Below are 26005 nucleotides of genomic sequence, written 5' to 3'. Positions count from 1 at the left end.
CTGATTGTGGTGGAGCTTATTGTGGTGGAGGTGATTGTGGTGGAGCTGATTGTGATGGGGCTGATTGTGGTGCGGCTGATTGTGGTGGGGCTGATTGTGATGGGGCTGATTGTGGTGGGGCTGATTGTGGTGGGGCTGATCCGCTCCACATCTCACATCTGTTATCAGTCATCTGGGGTAAAAATAACAAGTTTTATCACTGCTGAAAATGGCTCATAAAGAGGGAATGAAAATCAGCTGGTTACAATGTCTTTTCTGATTTCACCCTTTTGATTGGTTTATTGTTTATTATCAGTGATGGGCAAACCCTTGGATGTTTGGGTACAGCCAAACATTTACAAAAAAGTTCTGTTCTGGTACCAGAATAGTACCTGATCCCGAGCCCGGACTCCATTCAGATGAATGGAGAACCTGAACATCGATCGTTTGCCATGCTTTCATCTGCCTCTGATTGGCAGTAAGATTGTTACCTGTGATAAGAGAGCTGTGGTTACCACACTGTCAGATGATGGGGTGAGCAAGTAGCTGAGACCAGATTTAAAAAGTTTACCTCTGGTAACAGAGGCTTCGGATGATGAGAGAATACTACTTCCATCAGCGTACACCTGCTGCTGTTAATAACAGCAAGAGCAGGCGCCGCTGATAAGAGTATTCACCAGCCACTGCCTGTGCTACAAATAAATTCATTTAGCAAAAAAATAACGTGGGGTCTTTCTATTTTTGATAACCAGCCAGGCAAAACTGACAGCTACTGGCTGCAATCCTCAGCTGTCAGCTTTAGTAAGGCTGGTTATTAAGAATAGAGGGGTCCCCACACCGTTTTTTTAAATATGGTCCCCCCATTTTTGACAAAAGCCAAGCTAAAGCAGACAGCTGGGGGCTGATATTGTGAGGCTGGTAAGGGGCTATTAATATTGCCCCCACCCCCACCCCAGCCTAAAATTAGCAGCTGTACATCTTTTAGAATTCTGAAATAGCAAAGGAAGTATCCTTACTGAACACAAAGTAAGATAGTCAATAATCTATTTCAAATGAAAATTAACAAAATGGGAGCATTCAAAATATTGGACCAATTTAGTAGTTCAACGTCATTTACCATTAGAACATATACACAATAAGAAGTATATATAGAACAAAAAATTGAAAATTTATTACAAAGAAAAAAGACAATACACAAAATGATTAAAAAAAGCCACTGGTGTCTGGAAGGAGTCAAACTAGATCTTAGTGGCACCACCTTGGGTAGGGGGCAAAAAATATAATGACAAGTAACTGGCATATAATAACAATGTTATATTGGGTAACAAACCCATATATCAGAAAGAGCAGTCTGAGATAATAAATGGCCCCTAACAATAAGCCACCATAACTGCATCCATATATCAGAAGGGTCACAGTTGTAGAGACAAGTAATATCAAGACCGCCAAGTGCTGCCAATAAAGGTTGAAAGATACTACATAGTAATGACAGAGATGCCTTACCAATTCCCAGATAGTAGTGCCACTTCCCCTACGCGCGTTTCGGCAGCGTGCCTTCGTCAGGGAGAGTGGCATCACATCAATAGCATGTCCCTTTTAAACCCCAATCGACCAATAATATTGAAGACCAAAGGTTATGTGACCGCAAAAGGAAAGGAGGAAGTGCATGCAGAGGATGCCGGTATTTGTAGTTCTAACTGGTCATGTGCATAGTATATTCATCACCTGACCCTGATACACAGAGCCCAAATAAGAAATAACCAAAAAGTCATAAGCCTAATAAAGGCAGGGATACAGCGGCAGATAATCAGCACATGTGACACCGATCGTACCGGTTTGATGCGGCGGACGAGGGTGCCGCAGCGGGGGGAGCCGCCCAGGACCTCCTACACACACACACTAAGGTGTGGGCGGGGAGAGTTTCCGGAGCGCCGCCCACCGCCGGTGAGTGGCACCATCATCCGCGACACACCCCGGAATACAGTGCACATGCGCACCAGCCAAAGTCAGGGGAAGGATGGATAGTGAAGTGCAAAACGAACAGTGAAAGTAAGTATGTGATAGGAGGAGATCCCCACACCGTGTTTTTAATTATTTAGCTAAATAGCTTTGAAAAATAGTTTGGGGTCCCCCCATTTTTGACAATAGCCAAGCTAAAGCAGACAGCTGGGGGCTGATATTCTGAGGCTGGTAAGGAGCTATTAATATTGCCCCCCCCCCCCCTGCCTAAAAATAGCAGCTGTGCATCTTTTAGAATTCTGGAGCTTTGCCCGGCTCTTCCCACTTGCCCTGTAATGGTGGCCAGTTTGGTTCATATCTGTGGGGTTGATGTCACCTTTGTTTTGTCCAGGGACATCAAGCCCACAGCTTAGTAATGGAAAGGTGTTTATGACTCCTATCCATTACTAACCCCATAGTCAGATTGTATATCAACACACACCCAGAATAAAGTCCTTTATTTAATATAAAAACATACACGGGTTTACAAATGTATTTAAAACCAAACACAGTTATACTCACCTTACCCTCATTCCATTGAAGCCCTCGTCCCCTGTAAAAAATAGAAAATAATAAACAGCAAAAATTCTTACCTAACGCCCATTCCATCCTTCTCCCCTTTAAAAACAACAAAAATAAAAAACAACCATATCTCTCACCTTTCACTTGACATACTGTACCACACCATAATCCATGTCTGTGATAATTGGTTTTCAACCTAGACAGTGCCAAGATGTGACCGTCCAGGCTGAAAACCATGGAAGAATGAGCTGTTGCGAGCACAGCATCAGTGACTAGTGGTGATGTCATCAAGGTTACTGCAGGCCACTGAGGTTCTTGATAACCAGCCATGATAAAGCTGATGGGTTGAAGATCCAACGTCATTTTTTTTACTTATTTATAATGCAGGGTTGTGAATACTCTCATCAGCAGCGCCTGTGTTTTCTGTAAATAGCAAAAGCAGGCATAGGCTGATGGAAGTAGTACTCACATCAATCCAACCATCAGCCAAGGTGAACTTTTTACCGCTGGTCACAGCTGTTGGCTGTCAAATGAACTGCAGTTCTCTGCTCAGCGGTAATGATCTTACTGCCGATCAGAGCCGCCGGTGTTGTTCACGCTGTCACACAGATGACAGTGTGGGAAACACCCGATGTTCGGGGGGGTCGAACCCATATCGTAACACCGACTTTCTGGAGAAGTCCGTGTTCGAGGTAGGTGTTTGGTACTGACCTCAAACTCTACTGTTCTGGTTCGCCCATCACTATTATCTTTATCTGAGGTGTGACCTTGCATCTGGTCCCAGCAGCCACCAGGAGGTTCAGGCTTTCTGACAGTGCCATTCTATCACATATTGTTGTGCAGTGACCTCTGCGAGGGAAATGTAGTGTTAAATTGTGGTCGTACAGGACACATGGACGTCTGCTACAGAGCAGCGCTCCTCGGTGACTTACATCGGCAGTTCTAAGCTTCTCTATGATACCCATGTGCCATATTAGCCTCAGTTCATTGGCTGCATCAGCCACATTATCACTGAGAGAAGAGGGGTGTCTGATCTAATGAACTGAGCTGGACCCCTTCATAGCCTTTAGCACAGACAGGGTGTGGGATGTGCGCCGCCTGTGTCACAATGAATGGGAAAAATGAACTTCAAGTCTATTACCTAAGCCAGCCCCCTTCTCCATCATAGCTAGTAGAGCAGAGCGAAGAGGGCTTAGCTCACAACCCGAGCTGGACGGACAGCCCCCTTTATGCCATTTGTCACAGGGTGGGGGGTGAGCTTCACTTCTGTCAGAGGGAATGTGGAAATGGCGCTTGCAGGAGAGGAAGAGGAGGGGATGTGTTATTAATAAGATATTTAGAAAATATCAACATAACTTTTCATGTCTCCCAGCAGCCAAGTAATGATAAATCCATTGTCAGTAAATCTTCCCTCGGGTCATTTCCCACAGACAGTTGTGCAATTTTTGTGGATTCCCTGCTGTAAACGTCACTCGCCTGACAGCCATCCCCACGTGACGGCAGAAATCGGCTGCGTTTATGGACCAGAGCTGTGGATCTCCTGGACTATTCTACTGCTTGTGTCTTTACGGATTTTGCAATGCTCAGGTTCTGTCACTGCGGATTTCTTGCCTTTTTTCTGCTACAAGAATCCGCAGCATTTTGACCCCAAGGGAATTCACCATTGGGAGAGTTCTGGGTACAGAGATAAAGTAAAGTGGAATAATCCCCCAGAGCAGCGCTCCTGCCCAGCCCCCGACATGTCCTTAACGTTAACTGGCGAGGAGCTCATCCTATGATAGATCAAGAATGATTTTGATAATTTAGGCCGTGGTTTCTAGGTCGGGGGCTTCTTCAGGGGCCACTTAGAGAGAGAATCAGCCACAACTTATTAGTTTTGTTTCTATGAACCCCCAACACATCGTTAATATTACGGTAGACGAGGCCGTTATATTGGGAAATCAGCGGGATGAAAAGTGAGTTTTGTTTAATGGCGTCTCATAAATAAGCGCGGTGTGTGGTCGAAGGCAGACTGACAGCGCTCAGAAAGTTACCGCTGATGTATGGCTTTAATTCCAGGCTTTTATGAAAATGTGACTATTTACTGACTTTTATTGTCCAAGTTTAATTGCGTTGAGATTAATTTCACTTTGTCTTTTCCCCTTCACAGAGGGCGACGAGACAGGAGTTATGGATAGTCTGCTCGAGGCCTTACAGTCAGGCGCTGCGTTCAGAGACCGCAGAAAACGAACTCCCAAAGCCAATGGTAAGTGAGGTCCAATACAAGCACTGTCCCCTCAGTGTGACACCGGCATTGTCCCCTCGGTCAGACACCGGCATTGTCCCATCAGTGTAACACCGGCATTGTCCCCTCGGTCTGACAGCAGCATTGTCCCCTCGGTGTGACACCGGCATTGTCCCCTCAGTGTGACACCGGCATTGTCCCCTCGGTCTGGCACCGGCATTGTCCCCTCGGTCAGACACCGGCAATGTCCCATCAGTGTAACACCGGCATTGTCCCCTCGGTCTGACAGCAGCATTGTCCCCTCGGTGTGACACCGGCATTGTCCCCTCAGTGTGACACCGGCATTGTCCCCTCGGTCTGGCACCGGCGTTGTCCCCTCGGTCTGACACCGGCATTGTCCCCTCGGTCTGGCACCGGCATTGTCCCCTCGGTCTGACACCGGCATTGTCCCCTCGGTGTGACAACGGCATTGTCCCCTCGGTCTGACAGCGGCATTGTCCCCTCAGTGTGACACCGGCGTTTTCCCCTCGGTCTGACACCGGCGTTTTCCCCTCGGTCTGACACCGGCGTTGTCCCCTCGGTCTGACACCGGCGTTGTCCCCTCGGTCTGACACCGGCATTTTCCCCTCGGTCTGACACCGGCATTGTCCCATCAGTGTGACACCGGCATTGTCCCCTCGGTCTGACACCGGCATTGTCCCCTCGGTCTGACACCGGCATTATCCCCTCAGTGTGACACCGGCGTTGTCCCCTCAGTCTGACACCGGCGTTGTCCCCTCGGTCTGACACCGGTGTTGTCCCCTCGGTCTTTACAGTGGCGTTGTCCCCTCGGTCTGACACCGGCATTGTCCCCTCGGTCTGACACCGGCATTTTCCCCTCGGTCTGACACCGGCATTGTCCCATCAGTGTGACACCGGCATTGTCCCCTCGGTCTGACACCGGCATTGTCCCCTCGGTCTGACACCGGCATTATCCCCTCAGTGTGACACCGGCGTTGTCCCCTCAGTCTGACACCGGCGTTGTCCCCTCGGTCTGACACCGGTGTTGTCCCCTCGGTCTTTACAGTGGCGTTGTCCCCTCGGTCTGACAGCGGCGTTGTCCCCTCGGTCTGACACCGGCATTGTCCCCTCGGTCTGACACCGGCATTTTCCCCTCGGTCTGACACCGGCATTTTCCCCTCGGTCTGACACCGGCATTTTCCCCTTGGTGTAACTCCAGCATTGTCCCCTCGGTGTGACACTGGCATTGTCCCCTCAGTCTGACACCGGCATTGTCCATGCTGTGTGGCCGTCTGCTCAGGTGGGAGCACGTGGGTGGTCCCAGTGACTGACGGTGCACCCACTGAGCTTGTTAGGAAAGGTGCAAAACTCTGCATCATGCAGACCAGTGCGAAAATAAGCAGGGTGTGTGTGACATGTTTAGTACTGAATGGCTGCTCCTGCTCCATGGCTATATTTATGTATTGTGATGTCTGTATACAGTTATATTTATACACAGTTACATCTATGTACGGTTATATTTATGTACTATGACGTCTATGTACGGTTATATTTATACACGTAAATAGTGTGTGCATGGTGGTGATAGCGCATGTGTGCAGTGTAAATATCGTATGTGCACAGCGTAACTAGCTCATGTGCAGTGTAACTAGGTCATGTGCATTGTAACTAGCTTACGTGCAGTGTAAATAGTGCATGTGCACAGCGTAACTAGCTCATGTGCAGTGTAACTAGCTCATGTACAGTGTAAATAGCGCATATGCACAGTGTAAATAGTGCATGTGCAGTGTAAAAAGCGCATGTGCACAGTGTAAATAGCGCATGTGCGCACTGTAAATATCGCATGTGCACAGCTTAACTAGCTCATGTACAGTGTAAATAGCGCATGTGCACAGTGTAAATAGTGATTGTGCACAGTGTAAATAGCTCATGTGCACAGTGTAAATAGCGCATGTGCACAGTGTAAATAGCGCATGTGCAGTGTAAAAAGTGCATGTGCAGTGTAAATAGCGCATGTGCACAGTGTAAATAGCGCATGTCCAGTGTAAATAGCACATGTGCACAGTGTAAGATGCGCATGTGCAGAGTGTAAGGCTACTTTCACACTAGCGTCGTGCACTGCACGTCGCTATGCGTCGTTTTGTAGAAAAAAACGCATCCTGCAAAATTGCTTGCAGGATGCGTTTTTTCTCCATTGACTTGCATTAGCGACGCAGTGCGACGCATTGCCACATGTCGCAATCATCGTGCGACGGTTGCGTTGGACCGTCGACACAAAAAAAAGTTACATGTACTTTGTTTGTGCGTCGTGACCGTCTTTTCCGACCACGCATGCGCGTCCGGAACTCCGCCCCCGCCTCCCCGCACAATGGGGGCAGCAGATGTGTTGTAAAACTGCATCCGCTACCACCGATGTGCGGCGCTTTCACAGTTTGCGTCGGGGCCACGACGCATTGTGACGTGCAGTGCACGACGCTAGTGTGAAAGTAGCCTAAATAGCGCATGTGCAGTGTAAATAGTGCATGTGCGCAGTGTAAATAGCACATGTGCACAGTGTAAATAGTGCATGTGCAGTGTAAATAGCGCATATGCACAGTGTAAATAGCGCATGAGCATTGTGTAAATAGCGCATGTGCACAGTGTAAATAGCACATGTGCACAGTGTAAATAGCACATGTGCACAGTGTAAATAGCACATGTGCACAGTGTAAATAGCGCATGTGCACAGTGTAAATAGCACATGTGCACAGTGTAAATAGCGCATGTGCACAGTGTAAATAGCACATGTGCACAGTGTAAATAGCACATGTGCACAGTGTAAATAGCACATGTGCACAGTGTAAATAGCGCATGTGCACAGTGTAAATAGCACATGTGCACAGTGTAAATAGCGCATGCACACCATGAAGGACACATGATACAATACACAATGGTTACTGAAACTTCATGATCGAGTGTTGGATTTACGACGAGTGATCATTAGCCAATTATTGGGCAATGTGACCAAACCTGATCAGCGTATATGTCCGTGAAATGAAAGGTGAGTTCGGAATATTCTGTCCCCGAATGTGAGATCCTGACACGTCCATTAAACCCTGTGAGGTCCTCAGACATCAGGCGTGTGCGGCTAGTAACAAGCGATCGTTACAGTCCAGGTCCTGGGCCGGGAATCGGCGCAGTCATCACTTCTGCTGCGAATCGCGGCACCAGGACACAAACCAATAATCTGGAAGCTGAATTATCAGCAGAGAAAATATTTATTTCACATCAGAAGCATTTCTTCCCCGAGGAGACGACTGTTTCCTAGAGAATACGAGATGGCGGTGAGAAGTTGCTCCTTCCTGCCACCGCCGCTCACACACCTAGGTCTGACGGATGGAAGTAATCAAAACTGTAAAGATCTTCATGTTCACAAAGACTGGGGGTCACATGGCAAACAGCAGAGCGGGGGCCACTGTCACAGCAGAGCTGGGGGCCACTGTCACAGCAGAGCGGAGGCCACTGTCACAGCAGAGCGGGGGGCCACTGTCACAGCAGAGCGGGGGGCCACTGTCACAGCAGAGCAGGGGCCACTGTCAAAGCAGAGCAGGAGTGGGCGGCCACTGTCACAGTACAGCAGGGGCCACTGTCATAGCAGAGCGGGGGGCCACTGTCACAGTACAGCAGGGGCCACTGTCATAGCAGAGCGGGGGGGCCAGTGTCACAGCAGAGCAGGGGCCACTGTCACAGTACAGCGGGGGCCACTGTCATAGCAGAGCAGGGGGCCACTGTCACAGTACAGCGGGAGCCACTGTCACAGCAGAGCCAGGGGCCACTGTCACAGTAAAGCAGGGGCTACTGTCATAGCAGAGCGGGGGCCACTGTCACAGCAGAGCAGGGGTGCCACTGTCACAGCAGAGCGGGGGCCACTGTCACAGTACAGCGGGCGCGAGGGGGCCACTGTCACAGCAGAGCAGGGCCACTGTCACAGCAGAGCGGGCGCGAGGGGGCCACTGTCACAGCAGAGCGGGGGCCACTGTCACCCCAGAGCAGGGGCCACTGTCACAGGAGAGCGGGGGCCACTGTCATAGCATAGTGGGGGCCACTGTCACAGCGGAGCGGGGGCCACTGTCACAGCAGAGCGGGGGCCACTGTCACAGCAGAGCGGGTGTCGGGGAGCCACTGTCACAGCAGAGCGGGGGCCACTGTCCACTTTGGCTGGTTCTTCACATATTACACCCCTGAATCCTAGGACGAGGGGTGCGCACCATGTACAAGCACAAACTACCCGTTCGAAGCCGGCACAGAGCCAGACTCTGCATTTCTGTATGTTACTAATACAAAGCAGCAGTAACAATGTAACACCTGTCCAATTAAAGTATGTTCCCATTATTTAAAGGGTATTGCCTGAATATGCCACCAGTCTATAATCAGTAAGGGTCCACTCCCGATACTGAGAATGGAGGGGGTGCAGCGCTGACGTGTGTGTTCATGTAGTACAGACATTAGGTATGGCGCTCGGATGGATATATGGCGGTAGAAGGATCTGCTTCATCAGTGTAACTTGGTAGCGCCCGGTCCTCGGTGGCGCCCCCGTCAGGCAATGCTGGATACTGTAATATATCTAGCTAGATCCTAAAGAGGAGGATAAAGAAGGGTCCTCGTGATGTTACAGGTGTCCAGGGACACAGAGGGGCTTTTTTCGGTTGGATGCATCTCCGCCATTTCCTCCATCACGTTCACTTCCTAAACAAAGATGAAATATTTAGTAACATACACTGAAGTTCTGGCCTTTACTTTTCTCTGTTACAAACCAGCTAGATATTTCGCCGCCCTCGCGCCCTAATTAGCGCCAGATACTCAGTTTTGCAGAAATTGTCTGAGAAAGTAAAAATCAGCCACTTAAAAGTCTCGTAAAGTGTTGAAGCCGCTAACTAAAGAGCTGATCACAGCGAAAGCTGAAAATTCATATCTAAATCACGAGCAAAAAAAAGGAGCAAAACTATTACATTATCGACGACCTTTTTCTTCTTAATTGTTCACTTTTACTATAAGTTTTTACCCAATTTGTCAAATTCTGATAAATCTTTCTGCGGGAGAAGCTTCTGGTGTAAATATCCGTGACATGGCAGTGACTGCCGGGGAATATTCCAGACGCTTGTAGGCCTTGATTTCCCTGGTTCCTACATTGGGGGGCTCCATGTGAGGGGCGCAGAGTGAACTTAATTGCTTTGTGACCTAATTATGCTGGCGATGGACGACATGTAGAGTTTGAAGCCACCGGGGTTTCACCCTCTGCAGGTCTGGACAATGCTCAGAGCTCGAATGTCCTGATAAACGGAGCGTTAAGACGACAGATCCATTTTCTTGACCTCATTTTTCATCACAATTAGCATTTATATAACATCAATCCGAGGGCGATGCGTGTTCTGTATGAAATCATCATGATCATGGCCTCCAGGAGGGCATGCTGCATTGGGCAGGACTTTGGCTCACGCTCCACATTAGTGCCAGTCTTCGGCCTCGAGGTTGACCAGATCCTTCTCATCTGAAATAACTCATTGATCATGTGACAATACCGAGTCACTCAATGTCAGGAGCCAGGGTCATTGTTGGCCTTTACATGTTTGGAAGTTCATCTGTCTCATTCGAGATATTGGGGTTATTGGGGCATGCTGCTGGAGCATCCCATAGTCAAGACTTGACTCACCTTGTGTAGAGATACAGGGTCAGTGGGTGCTCTCGTCCGCTGGCCCTGCTGTCTTTAGAAGGACTGCATGGACCGGAGCTCATACGACTGAACACGCGCTCTCTCTCCCCTCGTGGGAGGAACACTACTTAGACAAACAGTGTGAGGGTAAAACAGCGTGGCAATAATTTATGCAATAATTGGTGCAAAATACAGAGTCTCACCCTCCCGCCGAATAGCCCAGATATCAGGTGATACCCATTGTCTCCCAACTTTTGCTTGGCCCAAAGATTTTGTATCTCGCCAATTTAGTCTGTAGTCACAGTCGGGCTCCTCCAAACAAAAAATATCACAACCGACATCCATATATCCAGGATCAATGATCTTTAAGAACATTTGTTAAATCTAGATGATAGATCCCTCAAATGTAGCAGAGGGATTCAGCCCAGCCGGCAACCGATCTCAAAAACTCCATAGACCATCAATCCCAGCTTGGATCCTCTCGCTTCGAAGTCCCTCCAACTGCCTGATTCAACCCCTGTGTCTTTTTCTCCTTCCCCTTTAAATATTTTCCTTTAGCTCACAGAACAAAGTATATTTCATCACATGGGATGTGAGATCCAGGTGGTGACGGCTCCCTTGGGTCTACTATCCCCAACCACACAATGGGCCTAGGGCCGGGAGTACAATGGGAGTGAGACCTTGATACAGATGAGATTGATTGGCAGGCGCGGTACTGCATAAGGCGCGCGCCTCTGACTGTGGAGCCCATATAACAAACAACAATAAAATACAGTCAGTGCCCAGTTCCCACCCCCCTCACAACACTCCCCTTGGTGATGCACTAATTGGATGCCCCGGCCGGCCTACCGGAGAATAGTTCTTAAAGGGCCTACGGCCACACCTACAGGGGTTAAATCCAGGTGTCCAGGCCAATAACTTCCTCTTTTCTCCGGCGGACACCTGAAAGCTTTTGTCCCACCCTCCCTCCTTTATAGTGGATAATAGGGGTAAATGGCCACACTAACTTGTATATAGAGGTAAACGTGTGAATTATATGTAATCTAATATATAAAGCTGAATGTGTGTATGTGTGTATGTATGTATGTATGTGTGTGTATGTCCGGGATTGGCATCTGAACCGTCGCAGCTACAGCCACAAAATTTTGCACAGTCACACGTCTGGACCCCGAGAGCGTCATAGGCTATGTTGTGAGGTGACATTTTAACCCCGCGCTTTCCAATTCATCAAACAATTTTGCCCCTATCTACATAATGGTGAAAAAGTGAAAGGAAAAGTGTTGGAGGAAAATTAACAGCTGCCAGATGTGAACAAGGGTGACTTAAAGAATGAGAGCGATGGCGCCAAAGAGTATATACTGTACAGTTGCTAAGGTGGGGCCCCGACATGGGATAATCACCACACCACCACGGGGATATGAACACACACACAAAATGCGCCACACACTACCACGTGCTTGAACACATATACCACCCTCAGCGCACATTTCACCACACACACCAACCTCGCCACATCTAAGTCGAAACACAAAAGTCGCCGCTCAAAACTCGCCACGCGCAAAACTCTCCACATGCAAAACTCGCCACACGTGCAAAACTCACCTCATGGAAAACTCGCCACATGCAAAACTTGCACACGCGGAAAAAATGCCACATGCACAAAAGTTGCAACACATGCAAAAGTTGCCTCACACAAAACTTGCACATACTCAAAAGGCACCACATAAAACTCGCCACGCGCAAAACTCGCCATGCGCAAAACTTGCTGCACACAACTTGCTACACTAACCTGTCACATGCAACTCGACACTAGTGTTGAGCGATACCGTCCGATACTTGAAAGTATCGGTATCGGAAAGTATCGGCCGATACCGGCAAAGTATCGGATCCAATCCGATACCGATACCCGATACCAATACAAGTCAATGGGACTCAAGTATCGGACGGTATTCCTGATGGTTCCCAGGGTCTGAAGGAGAGGAAACTCTCCTTCAGGCCCTGGGAACCATATTAATGTGTAAAAGAAAGAATTAAAATAAAAAATATCGCTATACTCACCTGTCCGACGCAGCCGGGACCTCAGCGAGGGAACCGGCAGCGTTGTTTGTTTAAAATTCGCGCTTTTACTTGGTTACGTGAGGTCCCGGCTTGTGATTGGTCAGGGCGGCCATGTTGCCGGGACGCGGACCAATCACAGCAAGCCGTGACGAAATTACGTCACGGCTTGCTGTGATTGGTCCGAGTCCCGGCAACATGGCCGCCATTAACCAATCACAAGCCGTGACGTCACGGGAGGCTGGACATGCGCGTATTTTGAAAAGCGCGCGTGTCCAGCCTCCAGTGACGTCCCGGCTTATGATTGGTCACGGCGCCATGTTGCCGGGACGCGGACCAATCACAGCAAGCCGTGACGAAATTACGTCACGGCTTGCTGTGATTGGTCCGCGTCCCGGCAACATGGCCGCCATTAACCAATCACAAGCCGTGACGTCACGGGAGGCTGGACACGCGCGCTTTTCAAAATACGCGCATGTCCAGCCTCCCGTGACGTCCCGGCTTGTGATTGGTTAATGGCGGCCATGTTGCCGGGACGTCACTGGAGGCTGGACACGCGCGCTTTTCAAAATACGCGCATGTCCAGCCTCCCGTGACGTCCCGGCTTGTGATTGGTTAATGGCGGCCATGTTGCCGGGACGTCACTGGAGGCTGGACACGCGCGCTTTTCAAAATACGCGCATGTCCAGCCTCCCGTGACGTCACGGCTTGTGATTGGTTAATGGCGGCCATGTTGCCGGGACGCGGACCAATCACAGCAAGCCGTGACGTAATTTCGTCACGGCTTGCTGTGATTGGTCCGCGTCCCGGCAACATGGCCGCCCTGACCAATCACAAGCCGGGACTTCACGTAACCAAGTAAAAGCGCGAAATTTAAACAAACAACGCTGCCGGTTCCCTCGCTGAGGTCCCGGCTGCGTCGGACAGGTGAGTATAGCGATATTTTTTATTTTAATTCTCTTTTTTACACATTATTACATTAATGTTGTTGCGATACCCGATACCCGATATCACAAAAATATCGGATCTCGGTATCGGAAATTCCGATACAGCAAGTATCGGCCGATACCCGATACTTGCAGTATCGGAATGCTCAACACTACTCGACACACAAAAAGTTGCTACACGCATGTCGCCACACAAAACTCATCTCACAAAAGTCGCTACATGCATGTCGCCTCACGCAACTCAACACACACAATTTGACACACGAAACTCGCCCTAAAACAAACACAAGTCTGGTATTATCCTTCAAAAATAAAAATCTGATTAATAAGCAAACTACAAGAGCAACAAATGTACCATATAGGAATCCGGCAGCTGTCAGTCACATGACCAGTCTATTATGTGTATGTGTGAGCTAATATATACTGCCAGGGGGTGGGCTTACTGTTGGCTGGGGATTTATCAGGCTGCCAATTTAGCTTACAAATACTGAGGTAAAAATACTGACCAAATAACGTGTGAACGAGGTCTAATACAGGAGGAGATGACATACAGATTTATACTATATACAGGAGGAGGTGACACAGGTATATACTATTTACAGGGGAGATGACACACAGGTATATACTATATACAGGAGGAGATGACACACAGATATATACTATATACAGGAGAGATGACACACAGGTATATACTATATAGAGGAGGAGATGACATACAGGTACATACTACATACAGGAGGAGATGACATACAGGTATATACTATATACAGGAGGAGATGACACACAGGTATATACTATATACAGGAGCAGATTACCTACAGGTATATAGTATATACAGGAGGAGATGACATACAGGTATATACTATATACAGGAGGAGATGACACACAGATATATACTATATATAGGTGAGATGACACACAGGTATATACTATATACAGGAGGAGATTACATACAGGTATATACTGTATATAGGAGATGACATACAGTTATATACTATATACAGGAGACATGACACACAGCAGGTATATACTATATACAGGGGAGATGACATACAGGTATATACTATATACAGGAGATGACTTACAGGTGTATACTATATATAAGGGAGATGACAAGCATGTATATACTGAGGTGAAAATGAGAGGTGTGAGGTGAAAATGACAAGTGTTAGGGGGGAATGAGAGGTGTGAGGGAGAAAATAAGAGGAGTGAGGGGGAAAATGAGAGGTGTGAGGGAGAAAATGAGAGATGTGACGGGGAAAATGAAAGATGTGATGGGGAAAATGAGAGGCGTGATGGGAAAATAAGAGAAGTGAGGTGCTATAACTAACCACAGATATTTACTATGCCCAGGCAACGCCGGGCTCTTCAGCTAGTATATATATATATATATATATATATATATATATATATATATATATATATATATATATATATATATATATATATATATATATATATATATATATATATATATATATATATATATATAAAAAATGTGTGTATATATAACTAACCATTGTTAACTTTATGAAGTCACAGTGGAAGAAGCGGAGGAGGGCAAAGGTTCGTAACCGCTCGTTTGGCCAGTTCACCTGTCGATCGTTGACAGGAGCTCGGCACGAGCCGCCCGTTATGAAATGTAATTGCCTTTTCTCTGCTTATGTAATTAATAAACTGAGTGTGACCGACCTGTTCAACAACCCACCTAGGACTGTCTGTGTTTCATTGCAGGATTGGTGGGAGGGGGGAAGTCACTGGTTACGACACAAGGGTCTCCACAGTCAGAATCTGGCCTTAGGTTTACATAAGATCCAGCCTGTTCGTGTTCCTCTGCTGGCTGCCACTGAATTGAGACATTGATTCCTGAGGATGAACTGACAAGCAAGAAAATATCTAATAAAGCACAACAATATCAATGCAACTGGTGCTCCGTGCTGTAAAAAGTCTCCATCTATTAGAGCTATGGACTCTGCTCTACGGCTGTTCGTCCTATAGTCTTTAATAAGCGGTCATCTCCTCACGCCCATGTTAAAAGGAGAGCGGGCGATCGGGAGGACAATCCCTGGTCTTTGTGGCTTCGGTTAGTGGATCGGGGCTCCCGCCGACCCCCCTGTGTCTCCACAGTCAATAAAGGTCCCACATAGTTTGGGGTCATTACACCTCCTGCAGGGGGCTTGGATGCCGGCAGTACGGGACATAGATGTCACCTGTCCAGGACATGGACATCACCTGTGCTGGAAATAGACTCAACCTGTGCAGGGTGTGAGCGCCACCTATCAAGAGCGTGGATGCTGCCTGTGTAGGACATGGACATCACCTGTGCAGGACATGGACATCACCTGTGCTGGAAATAGACTCAACCTGTGCAGGCCGTGCCACCTATCAAGAGCGTGGATGCTGCCTGTGTAAGACATGGAAATCACCTGCGCAGGACATGGACATCATCTGTGCTGGAAATAGACTCAACCTGTGCAGGGCGTGAGTGCCAACTATCAAGAGCGTGGATGCTGCCTGTGTAGGACATGGACATCACCTGTGCGTGACATGGACATCATCTGTGCTGGAAATAAACTCAACCTGTGCAGGCCGTGAGCGCCAACTACCAAGAGCGTGGATGCTGCCTGTGCAGGACATGGACATCACCTGTGATGGAAATAGACTCAACCTGTGCAGGGCGTGAGTGCCAACTATCAAGAGCGTGGATGCTGCCTGTGTAGGACATGGACATCACCTGTGCTGGAAATAGACTCAACCTATGGAGGCCATGAGTGCCACCTATCAAGAGCGTGGATGCTGCCTGTGTAGGACATGGAGATCACCTGTGCTGGACATGGACATTACCTGTGCGGGACTTGGGCACATCCACGTCTTCTGCTGGCACTTTATGGGACCCTGCTGTAAGGGCCCATTATGTCAGAGTGGGGCCATCTAATGCTCTTTGGGGCCAGTTCACACCTCCTGGCACAACATTATGAAACAAATCATAAATGATTGTGATTTACCAATTTTTTGCCTCTCTTGGCTCATTTTGCGGATTATTTACGCCGCCACCTTCTCCTGCTCTTTGTGTGACCGAGAAGCCGGCTCCTTATGAATGAATAAAACATTAACCGCAACTTTAACTACGTAATATTTCATCTCTAGTAACTCTAATTGTTTTCCTCTGTCTGTACAAAGCCTCTTGTAAGAAGCAACCTTTCCTTCACGGCGAATCCATCACACTACAAAGCCATCGTTGCCACATTGCCTTTCATTTTCCAGAAATGACACGTTCTTGGTCGGCCGTCTCCGGAACGCTACTTTTGTCACCGCTGTGTACACATCACTTATGAGTGACAAGGGTCCCCACGTGTGCTACCTCTTAAGGACGATTCTGATTCTTTTAAATTGGCTGCTGGAAGGTGGAGGATGAGCAATTAGGAGATTTCCCTTCTTCTGGTGGAGGAGCACGCTCCTCGCTGGTGTCGCACTTGTACCGTGACCTCGCTGAAACGCAAAGGGCATTGGTTAAGTGACATTCATCAGTAGGTAGATGTTATGCCCGGTGTCTGTACTCCTCTAATTAGCCGCGACCTTTACTCGCAGCCTCCAGACATAATAAAATAGAGACGACGACTTCGAAAATTCCCACCTTCCCTTAATATTAGTTTAAGCATTTTTTCTTTTTGCAGCTTTTTCCTCCTGACGTCTTGTGTGATGGCATCGGGCTGAAGTCTCCATGATCCCTGCTGGCTGCCCGATATGAAGTGTCCTTGCTCAGAACTATGGCCTGTTTCTGGAATGACTGTAGGGGGATGCGTTAGTGATGCCGTAGCTGGATTGTGATGCACCTTGTATCATGCACATGTGAGCTCGGATGCATCAGCTTCACCTCCGCAATCTATACGTCACAGATAATATATGTCATTGGCGGCTGAAATAAGATCAGGCCCCACTCCAGGACATGGCGTCCCCAGAGCCGCTTCCAAAAGTGACTCGCTGTCTTCCGCCACCAATATATCTCTAGAATAAATCGGAGCTTTTGCTTCTTCCTTGCAGTTTTGAGGTCAATGGTTTCTCTGGAGACTTTATACAGAGGGAGATCTGCAGATATCGGAGATTCTGGCTGTGGATTCTGCATAAATAAGAGAATAATAAAGGGGATGTCTTCCATGTATTTGTAGGAGGCTGGACCAGGGCAGTAGTCATGGCTGAACACTTTGGTGTTTCTGTGCCCTTGTCCCCCACTATATGAAAACATTGTCCATTACTTTGTATACCGGTGGCTCCATTCTCTGCACAGACAGGGCCACCTCTGCTTCACTCCTGGTTCTCATCAGTGAATGCAACAAGGATTGAGACACAAAATCAGAAAAAAGTTGGCACTCAAGAAGATTTTTGGTGTAAAGAAGAAGATCCTTTAATGTGCATCCATAAAAGATTTAAGTTTGAACGTTTTCAGTCCACATCCGGACCTTCATCAGAACAATTTTACTGGTATAGTAGGTAAAGCGTCTCTCTGAGCAACTTGCGCCGCATTCCACGTGCGCTAACATCTACAGGATTTCCCATTGCATCCAGGCCAGTTGAATAATCCAGTTGGAACCAACACTGACCCCATACATGCTTTACCTACTATACCAGTAAAATTGTTCTGATGAAGGTCCGGATGTGGACTGAAAACGTTCAAACTTATATCTTTTGTGGATGCACATTAAAGGATCTTCTTCTTTACACCAAACTTCTTCTTGAGTTCCAAGTTTTTTCTGATTTTGGATTCCTGCCTGGGCTGGATACCCTACCTGAGCACCTATACTGATTATTAGTATGAGTGCCGTGTTGCTTCTTTTTCAAAGATTGAGACACAGTTCTTTTCCATTTTTAAAGCAACAACTTTACTGTAAGCTTTACACAGCACATCCAGACTCTTCACAGCAATTACATCAGAATCAGCATTACAGACTTCCTCTTCTCTCCCTGCACTTTCCTTCGACATAACACATACCAGGGTCGGACCGTGCCGCACAGGTCCTCAGTGTCCTCCCAATTCAGCTCTGCCATGGTTAGGCCTTTCTCTGTCTGCTTGGCCTCAGACAAAAGAGTTTCCACCTCTGAAGCTAGTTGCCACCTGGCGAGTGACCTGCCCTTCAGTATTGTGCTCTGTGAAGTCCCAACGCAGTCCTGCTCCCAGCTCACTGCTTCTGAGTTCTGCCCCAGCCACCGTTTCGCCCCGGTACTGAGGATATCTGCCCAAGCTATAAGCTGCCACATTCTAGGGCTACCTGTACCCGCTTATTGTCTTCTTTCCTTTTTTCTTACTACTGTGCTGGCCTCCGCTTTTCTGGCCTGATGTTGTGGATGGCTGGGCTCTCTCCTCTTAATCAACCAACGTTGCTTGGTAGCTGCCAATGTCCTGGGCCTAGAACCCGTGTGGACTGTCTGGGCGCTCCGGCCCTTCTCCACTGTATCAGGAAATGTTCCCTCTCTAGCTGCAGCTGACCCCTCCTACATTAACTAGTAATATTTACACTGATCCACAACCATGCTAACTAGGTGTACCAAAATGCCCCATCTAGTGGGCAAACTTCAGTACTATGCTTTCCCTATGTAACAGATACACCAAATAGCAAATATATAAACATTTAGCAGAACAAGACATGGTAATACACCTGATTGTGTAGCAGTACCATTATATACAAGGTGATAGTACACTTCAAATCATGTAGCAATATCAACATATGTTAATCTGTATACATACACTAAGGGTACCTTCACACGAAGCGACGCTGCAGCGATAGCGACAACGATGCCGATCGCTGCAGCGTCGCTGTTTGATCGCTGGGGAGCTGTCACACAGACAGCTCTCCAGCGACCAACGATGCCGAGGTCCCCGGGTAACCAGGGTAAACATCGGGTTGCTAAGCGCAGGGCCGCGCTTAGTAACCCGATGTTTACCCTGGTTACCAGCGTAAAAGTAAAAAAAACAAACAGTACATACTCACCTGCGCGTCCCCCAGCGTCTGCTTCCTGACACTGACTGAGCTCCGGCCCTAACAGCAGAGCGGTGACGTCACCGCTGTGCTTTCACTTTCACTTTAGGGCCGGCGCTCAGTAAGTTTCAGGAAGCAGACGCTGGGGGACGCGCAGGTGAGCATGTACTGTTTGTTTTTTTTACTTTTACGCTGGTAACCAGGGTAAACATCGGGTTACTAAGCGCGGCCCTGCGCTTGGTAACCCGATGTTTACCCTGGTTACCAGTGTAAAACATCGCTGGTATCGTTGCTTTTGCTTTCAAACGATACACGGCGATCGGACGACCAAATAAAGTTCTGGACTTTATTCAGCGACCAGCGACATCACAGCAGGATCCTGATCGCTGCTGCGTGTCAAACGAAACGATATCGCTAGCGAGGACGCTGCAACGTCACGAATCGCTAGCGATATCGTTACAAAGTCGTTTCGTGTGAAGGTACCTTAATAATATACGCCACCGGGACGAGAGGCAAAGGCAATAACACATTTTACCATATCCCCTACGTATTCCTCCAGGTTTCCATCTCTGCAGATCACTGATCACTTAGGGTAACTCCACACCAAGGTTTTGGTGAGAATTTTGAATTGGATCCACTTAATAATCCACATCAGATAAACTGTGACTGCTATTACTATTGGTTGCAGTGGAAAACGCTCAAACATAGGAAGAACAGAGCACGCAGTGCAGACAGGGGAGCGCCGCACAGACAGGGGAGCGCCGAGCACACGAAGGAGCGCCGAGCACACAAGCGCCGTGCAGACATGGGAGCGCCGTGCAGACAGGGGAGCGCCGAGCACACAGGGGAGCACCGTGCAGACAGGGGAGCACCGTGCAGACAGGGGAGCACCGTGCAGACAGGGGAGCGCCGTGAAGACAGGGGAGCGCCATGAAGACAGGGGAGTGCCGTGAAGAAAGGGGAGCGCCGTGAAGACAGGGGAGCGCCGTGGAGACAGGGGAGTGCCAAGCACACAGGGGAGCACCGAGCACACAGGGGAGCGCCAGGCAGACAAGGAAGTGCCTTGCTGACAGGGGAGCATCGAGCGCACACAGAGGAGCGCCTTGCAGACAGAGGAGCGCCATGCAGACAGGGGAGCACCGTGCAGACAGGGGAGTGTCGAGCACACAGAGGAGCACCGTGCAGACAGAGGGGTGCCGTGGAGACAGGGGAACGCCGTGCAGACAAGGGAGCGCCGTGCAGACAGGGGAGTGCCGTGCAGACAGGGGAACGCCGTGCAGACAGAGGAGCACCGTGCAGACAGAGGAGCATCGTGCAGACAGAGGAGCGCCGTGCAGACAAAGGAGTGCCGTGCAGACAGGGGAGTGCCATGCAAACAGGAGAGCACCGTGCAGACAAAGGAGTGCCGTGCAGACAGGGGAGCGCGGAGCACACAGGGGAGCCATGCACACAGGGGAGCCATGCACACAGGGGAGCACTGAGCACACAGGGGAGCGCCATGCAGACAGTGGAGCGCCGTGCAGACAGGGGAGTGCCGTGCAGACAGGGGAGCATCGTGCAGACAGGGGAGCACTGTGCGGACAGGGGAGCACCGAGCTCTCAGGAGAGCCATGCACACAGGGGAGCGCCGAGCACACAGGGGAGCGCCATGCAGACAGGGGAGCACCGTGCAGACGGGAGCACCGTGCAGACAGGGGAGCGCCATGCAGACAGGGGAGCACCGTGCAGACAGGGGAGCGCCGTGAAGACAGGGGAGTGCCGAGCACACAGGGGAGCGCAGGGCAGACAGGGGAGCATCATGCAGACAGTGGAGCGCTGTGCCTACAGGGGAGTGCCGTGCAGACAGGGGAGCATCATGCAGACAGGGGAGCGCCGTGCAGACAGGGGAGCACCGAGCACACAGGGGAGCACCGTGCAGACAGGGGAGCGCCGTGAAGACAGGGGAGTGCTGAGCACTCAGGGAAGCGCCGGGCAGACAGGGAAGTGCCTTGCAGACAGGGGAGCATCGAGCGCACACAGAGGAGCGCCGTGCAGACAGGGGAGCGTCGAGCACACAGAGGAGCACCGTGCAGACAGAGGAGCGCCGTGGAGACAGGGAAGCACCGTGCAGACAGGGGAGTGCCGTGCAGACAGGGGAGCGCCGTGCAGACAGGGGAGCGCCGTGCAGACAGGGGAGCGCCGTGCAGACAGGGGAGCGCCGTGCAGACAAGGGAGCGCCGTGCAGACAAGGGAGTGCCATGCAGACAGGGGAGCACCGTGCAGATAGGAGAGTGCCGTGCAGACAAGGGAGCGCCGAGCACACAGGGGAGCCATGCACACAGGGGAGCGCTGAGCGCACAGGGGAGCACCGAGCACACAGGGGAGCGCAATGCAGACAGGGGAGTGCCGTGCAGACAGGGGAGCATTGTGCAGACAGGGGAGCATCATGGAGACAGGGGAGCATCGTGGAGACAGGGGAGTGCCGTGCAGACAGGGGAGCATCGTGCAGACATTGGAGCGCCGTGCAGACAGGGGAGCACCGAGCACACAGGGGAGCATCGTGCAGACAGTGGAGTGCCGTGCGTACAGGGGAGTGCCGTGCAGACAGGGGAGCATCATGCAGACAGGGGAGCACCGTGCAGACAGGGGAGCACCGAGCAGACAGGGGAGCATCGTGCAGACAGGGGAGCACTGTGCAGATAGGGGAGCCATGCACACAGGGGTGCGCCATGCAGACAGGGGAGCACTGTGGAGACAGGGGAGCGCCATGCAGACAGGGGAGCACCGTGCAGACAGGGGGGCACCGTGCAGACGAAGGAGCGCCGTGCAGACAGGAAGCACCGTGCAGACAGGAAGCACCGTGCAGACAGGGGAGCGCCATGCAGACAGGGGAGCGCCGTGCAGACAGGGGAGCCATGCACACGGGTGCGCCATGCAGACAGGTGAGCACTGTGGAGACAGGGGAGCGCCATGCAGACGGGAACACCGTGCAGACAGGGGAGCACCTTGCAGACGAAGGAGCGCCGTGCAGATGAAGGAGCGCCATGCAGACAGGAAGCACCGTGCAGACAGGGGAGCACCGTGCAGACAGGGGAGTGCCGTGCAGACAGGGGAGCGACGTGCAGACAGGGGAGCACCGTGCAGACAGGGGAGCGCCGTGCAGACAGGGGAGCGCCGTGGAGACAGGGGAGCGGCGTGCAGACAGGGGAGCGGCGTGCAGACAGAGGAGTGCCGTAGAGACAGGGGTGCGCCATGCAGACAGGGGAGCGCCGTGGAGACAGGGGAGCACCATGCAGACAGGGGAGCGCTCTGCAGACAATGGAGCGCCGTGCAGACAGGGGAGCACTGTGCAGACAAAGGAGCGCCGTGCACACAGGGGAGCGCTGTACAGACAAAGGAGCGCCGTGCACACAGGGGAGCGCCGAGCACACAGGGGAGTCATGCACACAGGGGAGCGCCGAGCACACAGGGGAGCTATGCACACAGGGGAGCGCCGGGCAGACAGGGGAGCCATGCACACAGGGGAGCGCCGAGCACACAGGGGAGCCATGCAGACAGGGGAGCACCAGGCAGACAGGGGAGCGCCGAGCACACAGGGGAGCCATGCACACAGGGGAGTGCCAAGCACACAGGGGAGCCATGCACACAGGGGAGTGCCAAGCACACAAGGGAGCCATGCACACAGGGGAGCGCCGAGCACACAGGGTAGCCATGCACACAGGGGAGCGCCATGCACACAGGGGAGCGCCATGCACACAGGGGAGCGCCAAGCACACAGGGGAGCGCCAAGCACACAGGGGAGCCATGCACACAGGGGAGCCATGCACACAGGGGAGCCATGCACACAGGGGAGCCATGCACACAGGGGAGCGCCGAGCACACAGGGGAGCCGTGCAGACAGGGGAGCACCGTGCACACAGGACAGTGCAGTGCACACATGGCAGCGTGGATCCACGGATGTTAAAGGTAATTTAACCTGATTTCTGATGTGGATTTTAGTGCAGAATCTGCTTTAAAATTGCATTAAAAATCCGTGTGCACCAACTGTAAGGTTATGTTCAGACAGAGGTTTCTTTTTCCTTTGATTTAGGATCAGATTCAGCTCTGAAATCCGTATCAGAAACGCCTTGAAGCCTCGTGTTGATCCCAATGACAGCACCGCTGCCGCCGCTGCTTTTTCTCCACGTGTAAAATTGCACATTGCATTGCTGAATCCACTGATGCAGAAAAAACACTATAAGCCACAGCAAAAATACAGAGAAAGGTGCGGGGTTTATGTGTTTTTGTGGACATATCCTCGAAGACTTGATGCCAGAATGTCTGCAGGTTGTTGGAGAAGTCTGGTCACCTGCAGGAACAGCCGGACTGAAACGTAGGAACGGTGAGAACAGATCTGCCGTGTGTGAATAGATCCCGAGGGCTCTGCACACACAGCGGATTCCCTGCTATGCTCCCCATCATTCCTGCATGTGCTACATGCGGATCTCACATTGCAAACGGGAAATTACACTGATAAACTGCAGAGATGTGACTCGGTGCCGGCCCTGCCTGCATTGGAATGCTGGTAAAATAAAAGGATAAATCAGGAGGAAAATGTCTTCCCAATTAGCTAAAGGCATAGCGTTATTGGTGACGGAGATTAGTGGCCCCATCGTAATTGGTCAGCAATCGGGGGAAGGGGGTGAGGACACGTCCTCGTGGGTCATTAATTAGCGATTGGGGGAGGGGGGTGAGGACAGGTCCCCGCGGGGCAGTAAATAGCGATTGGGGAGGGGGGTGGGGACAGGTCCCCGCGGGGCAGTAAATAGCGATTGGGGAGGGGGGTGGGGACAGGTCCCCGCGGGGCAGTAAATAGCGATTGGGGAGGGGGGTGGGGACAGGTCCCCACGGGGCAGTAAATAGCGATTGGGGAGGGGGGTGGGGACAGGTCCCCACGGGCCAGTAATTAGCGATTGGGGAGGGAGGTGAGGACAGGTCCCCGCGGGCCAGTAATTAGCGATTGGGGAGGGAGGTGAGGACAGGTCCCCGCGGGGCAGTAAATAGCGATTGGGGAGGGGGGTGGGGACAGGTCCCCACGGGCCAGTAATTAGCGATTGGGGAGGGAGGTGAGGACAGATCCCCGCGGGGCAGTAATTAGTGATTGGGGAGGGGGGTGGGGACAGGTCCCACGGGCTAGTAATTAGCGATTGGGGAGGGGAGTGAGGACACGTCCCCACGGGCCAGTAATTAGCGATTGGGGAGGGGGGGTGAGGACAGGTCCCCGCGGGGCAGTAATTAGCGATTGGGGAGGGGAGGTGAGGACAGGTCCCCGCGGGCCAGTAATTAGCGATTGGGGGTGAGGACAGGTCCCCGTGGACCCGTAATTAGCGATTGGGGAAGGGGGGTGAGGACACGTCCCCGCGGGCCAGTATTTAGCGATTGGGGAGGGGGGTGAGGACAGGTCCCTGCGGGCCAGTAATTAGCAATTGGGGAGGGGGGGTGAGGACAGGTCCCCGCGGGGCAGTAATTAGCGATTGGGGAGGGGAGGTGAGGACAGGTCCCCGCGGGCCAGTAATTAGCGATTGGGGGTGAGGACAGGTCCCCGTGGACCCGTAATTAGCGATTGGGGAAGGGGGGTGAGGACACGTCCCCGCGGGGCAGTAAATAGCGATTGGGGAGGGGGGTGGGGACAGGTCCCCGCGGGGCAGTAAATAGCGATTGGGGAGGGGGGTGGGGACAGGTCCCCACGGGCCAGTAATTAGCGATTGGGGAGGGAGGTGAGGACAGGTCCCCGCGGGGCAGTAATTAGTGATTGGGGAGGGGGGTGGGGACAGGTCCCACGGGCTAGTAATTAGCGATTGGGGAGGGGAGTGAGGACACGTCCCCACGGGCCAGTAATTAGCGATTGGGGAGGGGGGGTGAGGACAGGTCCCAGCGGGGCAGTAATTAGCGATTGGGGAGGGGAGGTGAGGACAGGTCCCCGCGGGCCAGTAATTAGCGATTGGGGGTGAGGACAGGTCCCCGTGGACCCGTAATTAGCGATTGGGGAAGGGGGGTGAGGACACGTCCCCGCGGGGCAGTAAATAGCGATTGGGGAGGGGGGTGGGGACAGGTCCCCGCGGGGCAGTAAATAGCGATTGGGGAGGGGGGTGGGGACAGGTCCCCACGGGCCATTAATTAGCGATTGGGGAGGGAGGTGAGGACAGGTCCCCGCGGGGCAGTAATTAGTGATTGGGGAGGGGGGTGGGGACAGGTCCCACGGGCTAGTAATTAGCGATTGGGGAGGGGAGTGAGGACACGTCCCCACGGGCCAGTAATTAGCGATTGGGGAGGGGGGGTGAGGACAGGTCCCCGCGGGGCAGTAATTAGCGATTGGGGAGGGGAGGAGAGGACAGGTCCCCGCGGGCCAGTAATTAGCGATTGGGGAGGGAGGTGAGGACAGGTCCCCGCGGGGCAGTAAATAGCGATTGGGGAGGGGGGTGGGGACAGGTCCCCACGGGCCAGTAATTAGCGATTGGGGAGGGAGGTGAGGACAGGTCCCCGCGGGGCAGTAATTAGCGATTGGGGAGGGGGGTGGGGACAGGTCCCACGGGCTAGTAATTAGCGATTGGGGAGGGGAGTGAGGACACGTCCCCACGGGCCAGTAATTAGCGATTGGGGA

General features: G+C 51.4%; 1 protein-coding gene across 2 annotated transcripts in view; it reads left to right on the top strand.

Moving 5' to 3' along the window:
• The window catches only part of DIAPH2 (diaphanous related formin 2), a 1729654-nt gene that overhangs the window by 1469872 nt on the left and 233777 nt on the right, over nt 1–26005 (top strand). The window contains exons 27-28 of one of the 2 annotated variants that reach the window (XM_077286526.1): nt 4649–4744; nt 17089–17439. In XM_077286526.1, coding sequence (XP_077142641.1) covers nt 4649–4744; nt 17089–17102 — 110 coding nt within the window. In that variant the 3' untranslated portion in view covers nt 17103–17439. Of the gene's footprint in view, nt 1–4648; nt 4745–17088; nt 17440–26005 lie in introns of those variants that run through there. The other variant, XM_077286525.1, reaches the window with a different exon arrangement.

The sequence above is a fragment of the Ranitomeya variabilis genome, chromosome 2 (genome assembly GCF_051348905.1).
Source record: "Ranitomeya variabilis isolate aRanVar5 chromosome 2, aRanVar5.hap1, whole genome shotgun sequence".
In the NCBI taxonomy this organism is placed as follows: domain Eukaryota; kingdom Metazoa; phylum Chordata; class Amphibia; order Anura; family Dendrobatidae; genus Ranitomeya; species Ranitomeya variabilis.
Note: the sequence above shows the minus strand (reverse complement) of the source record. Positions and strands in the feature narration are given on the sequence as shown.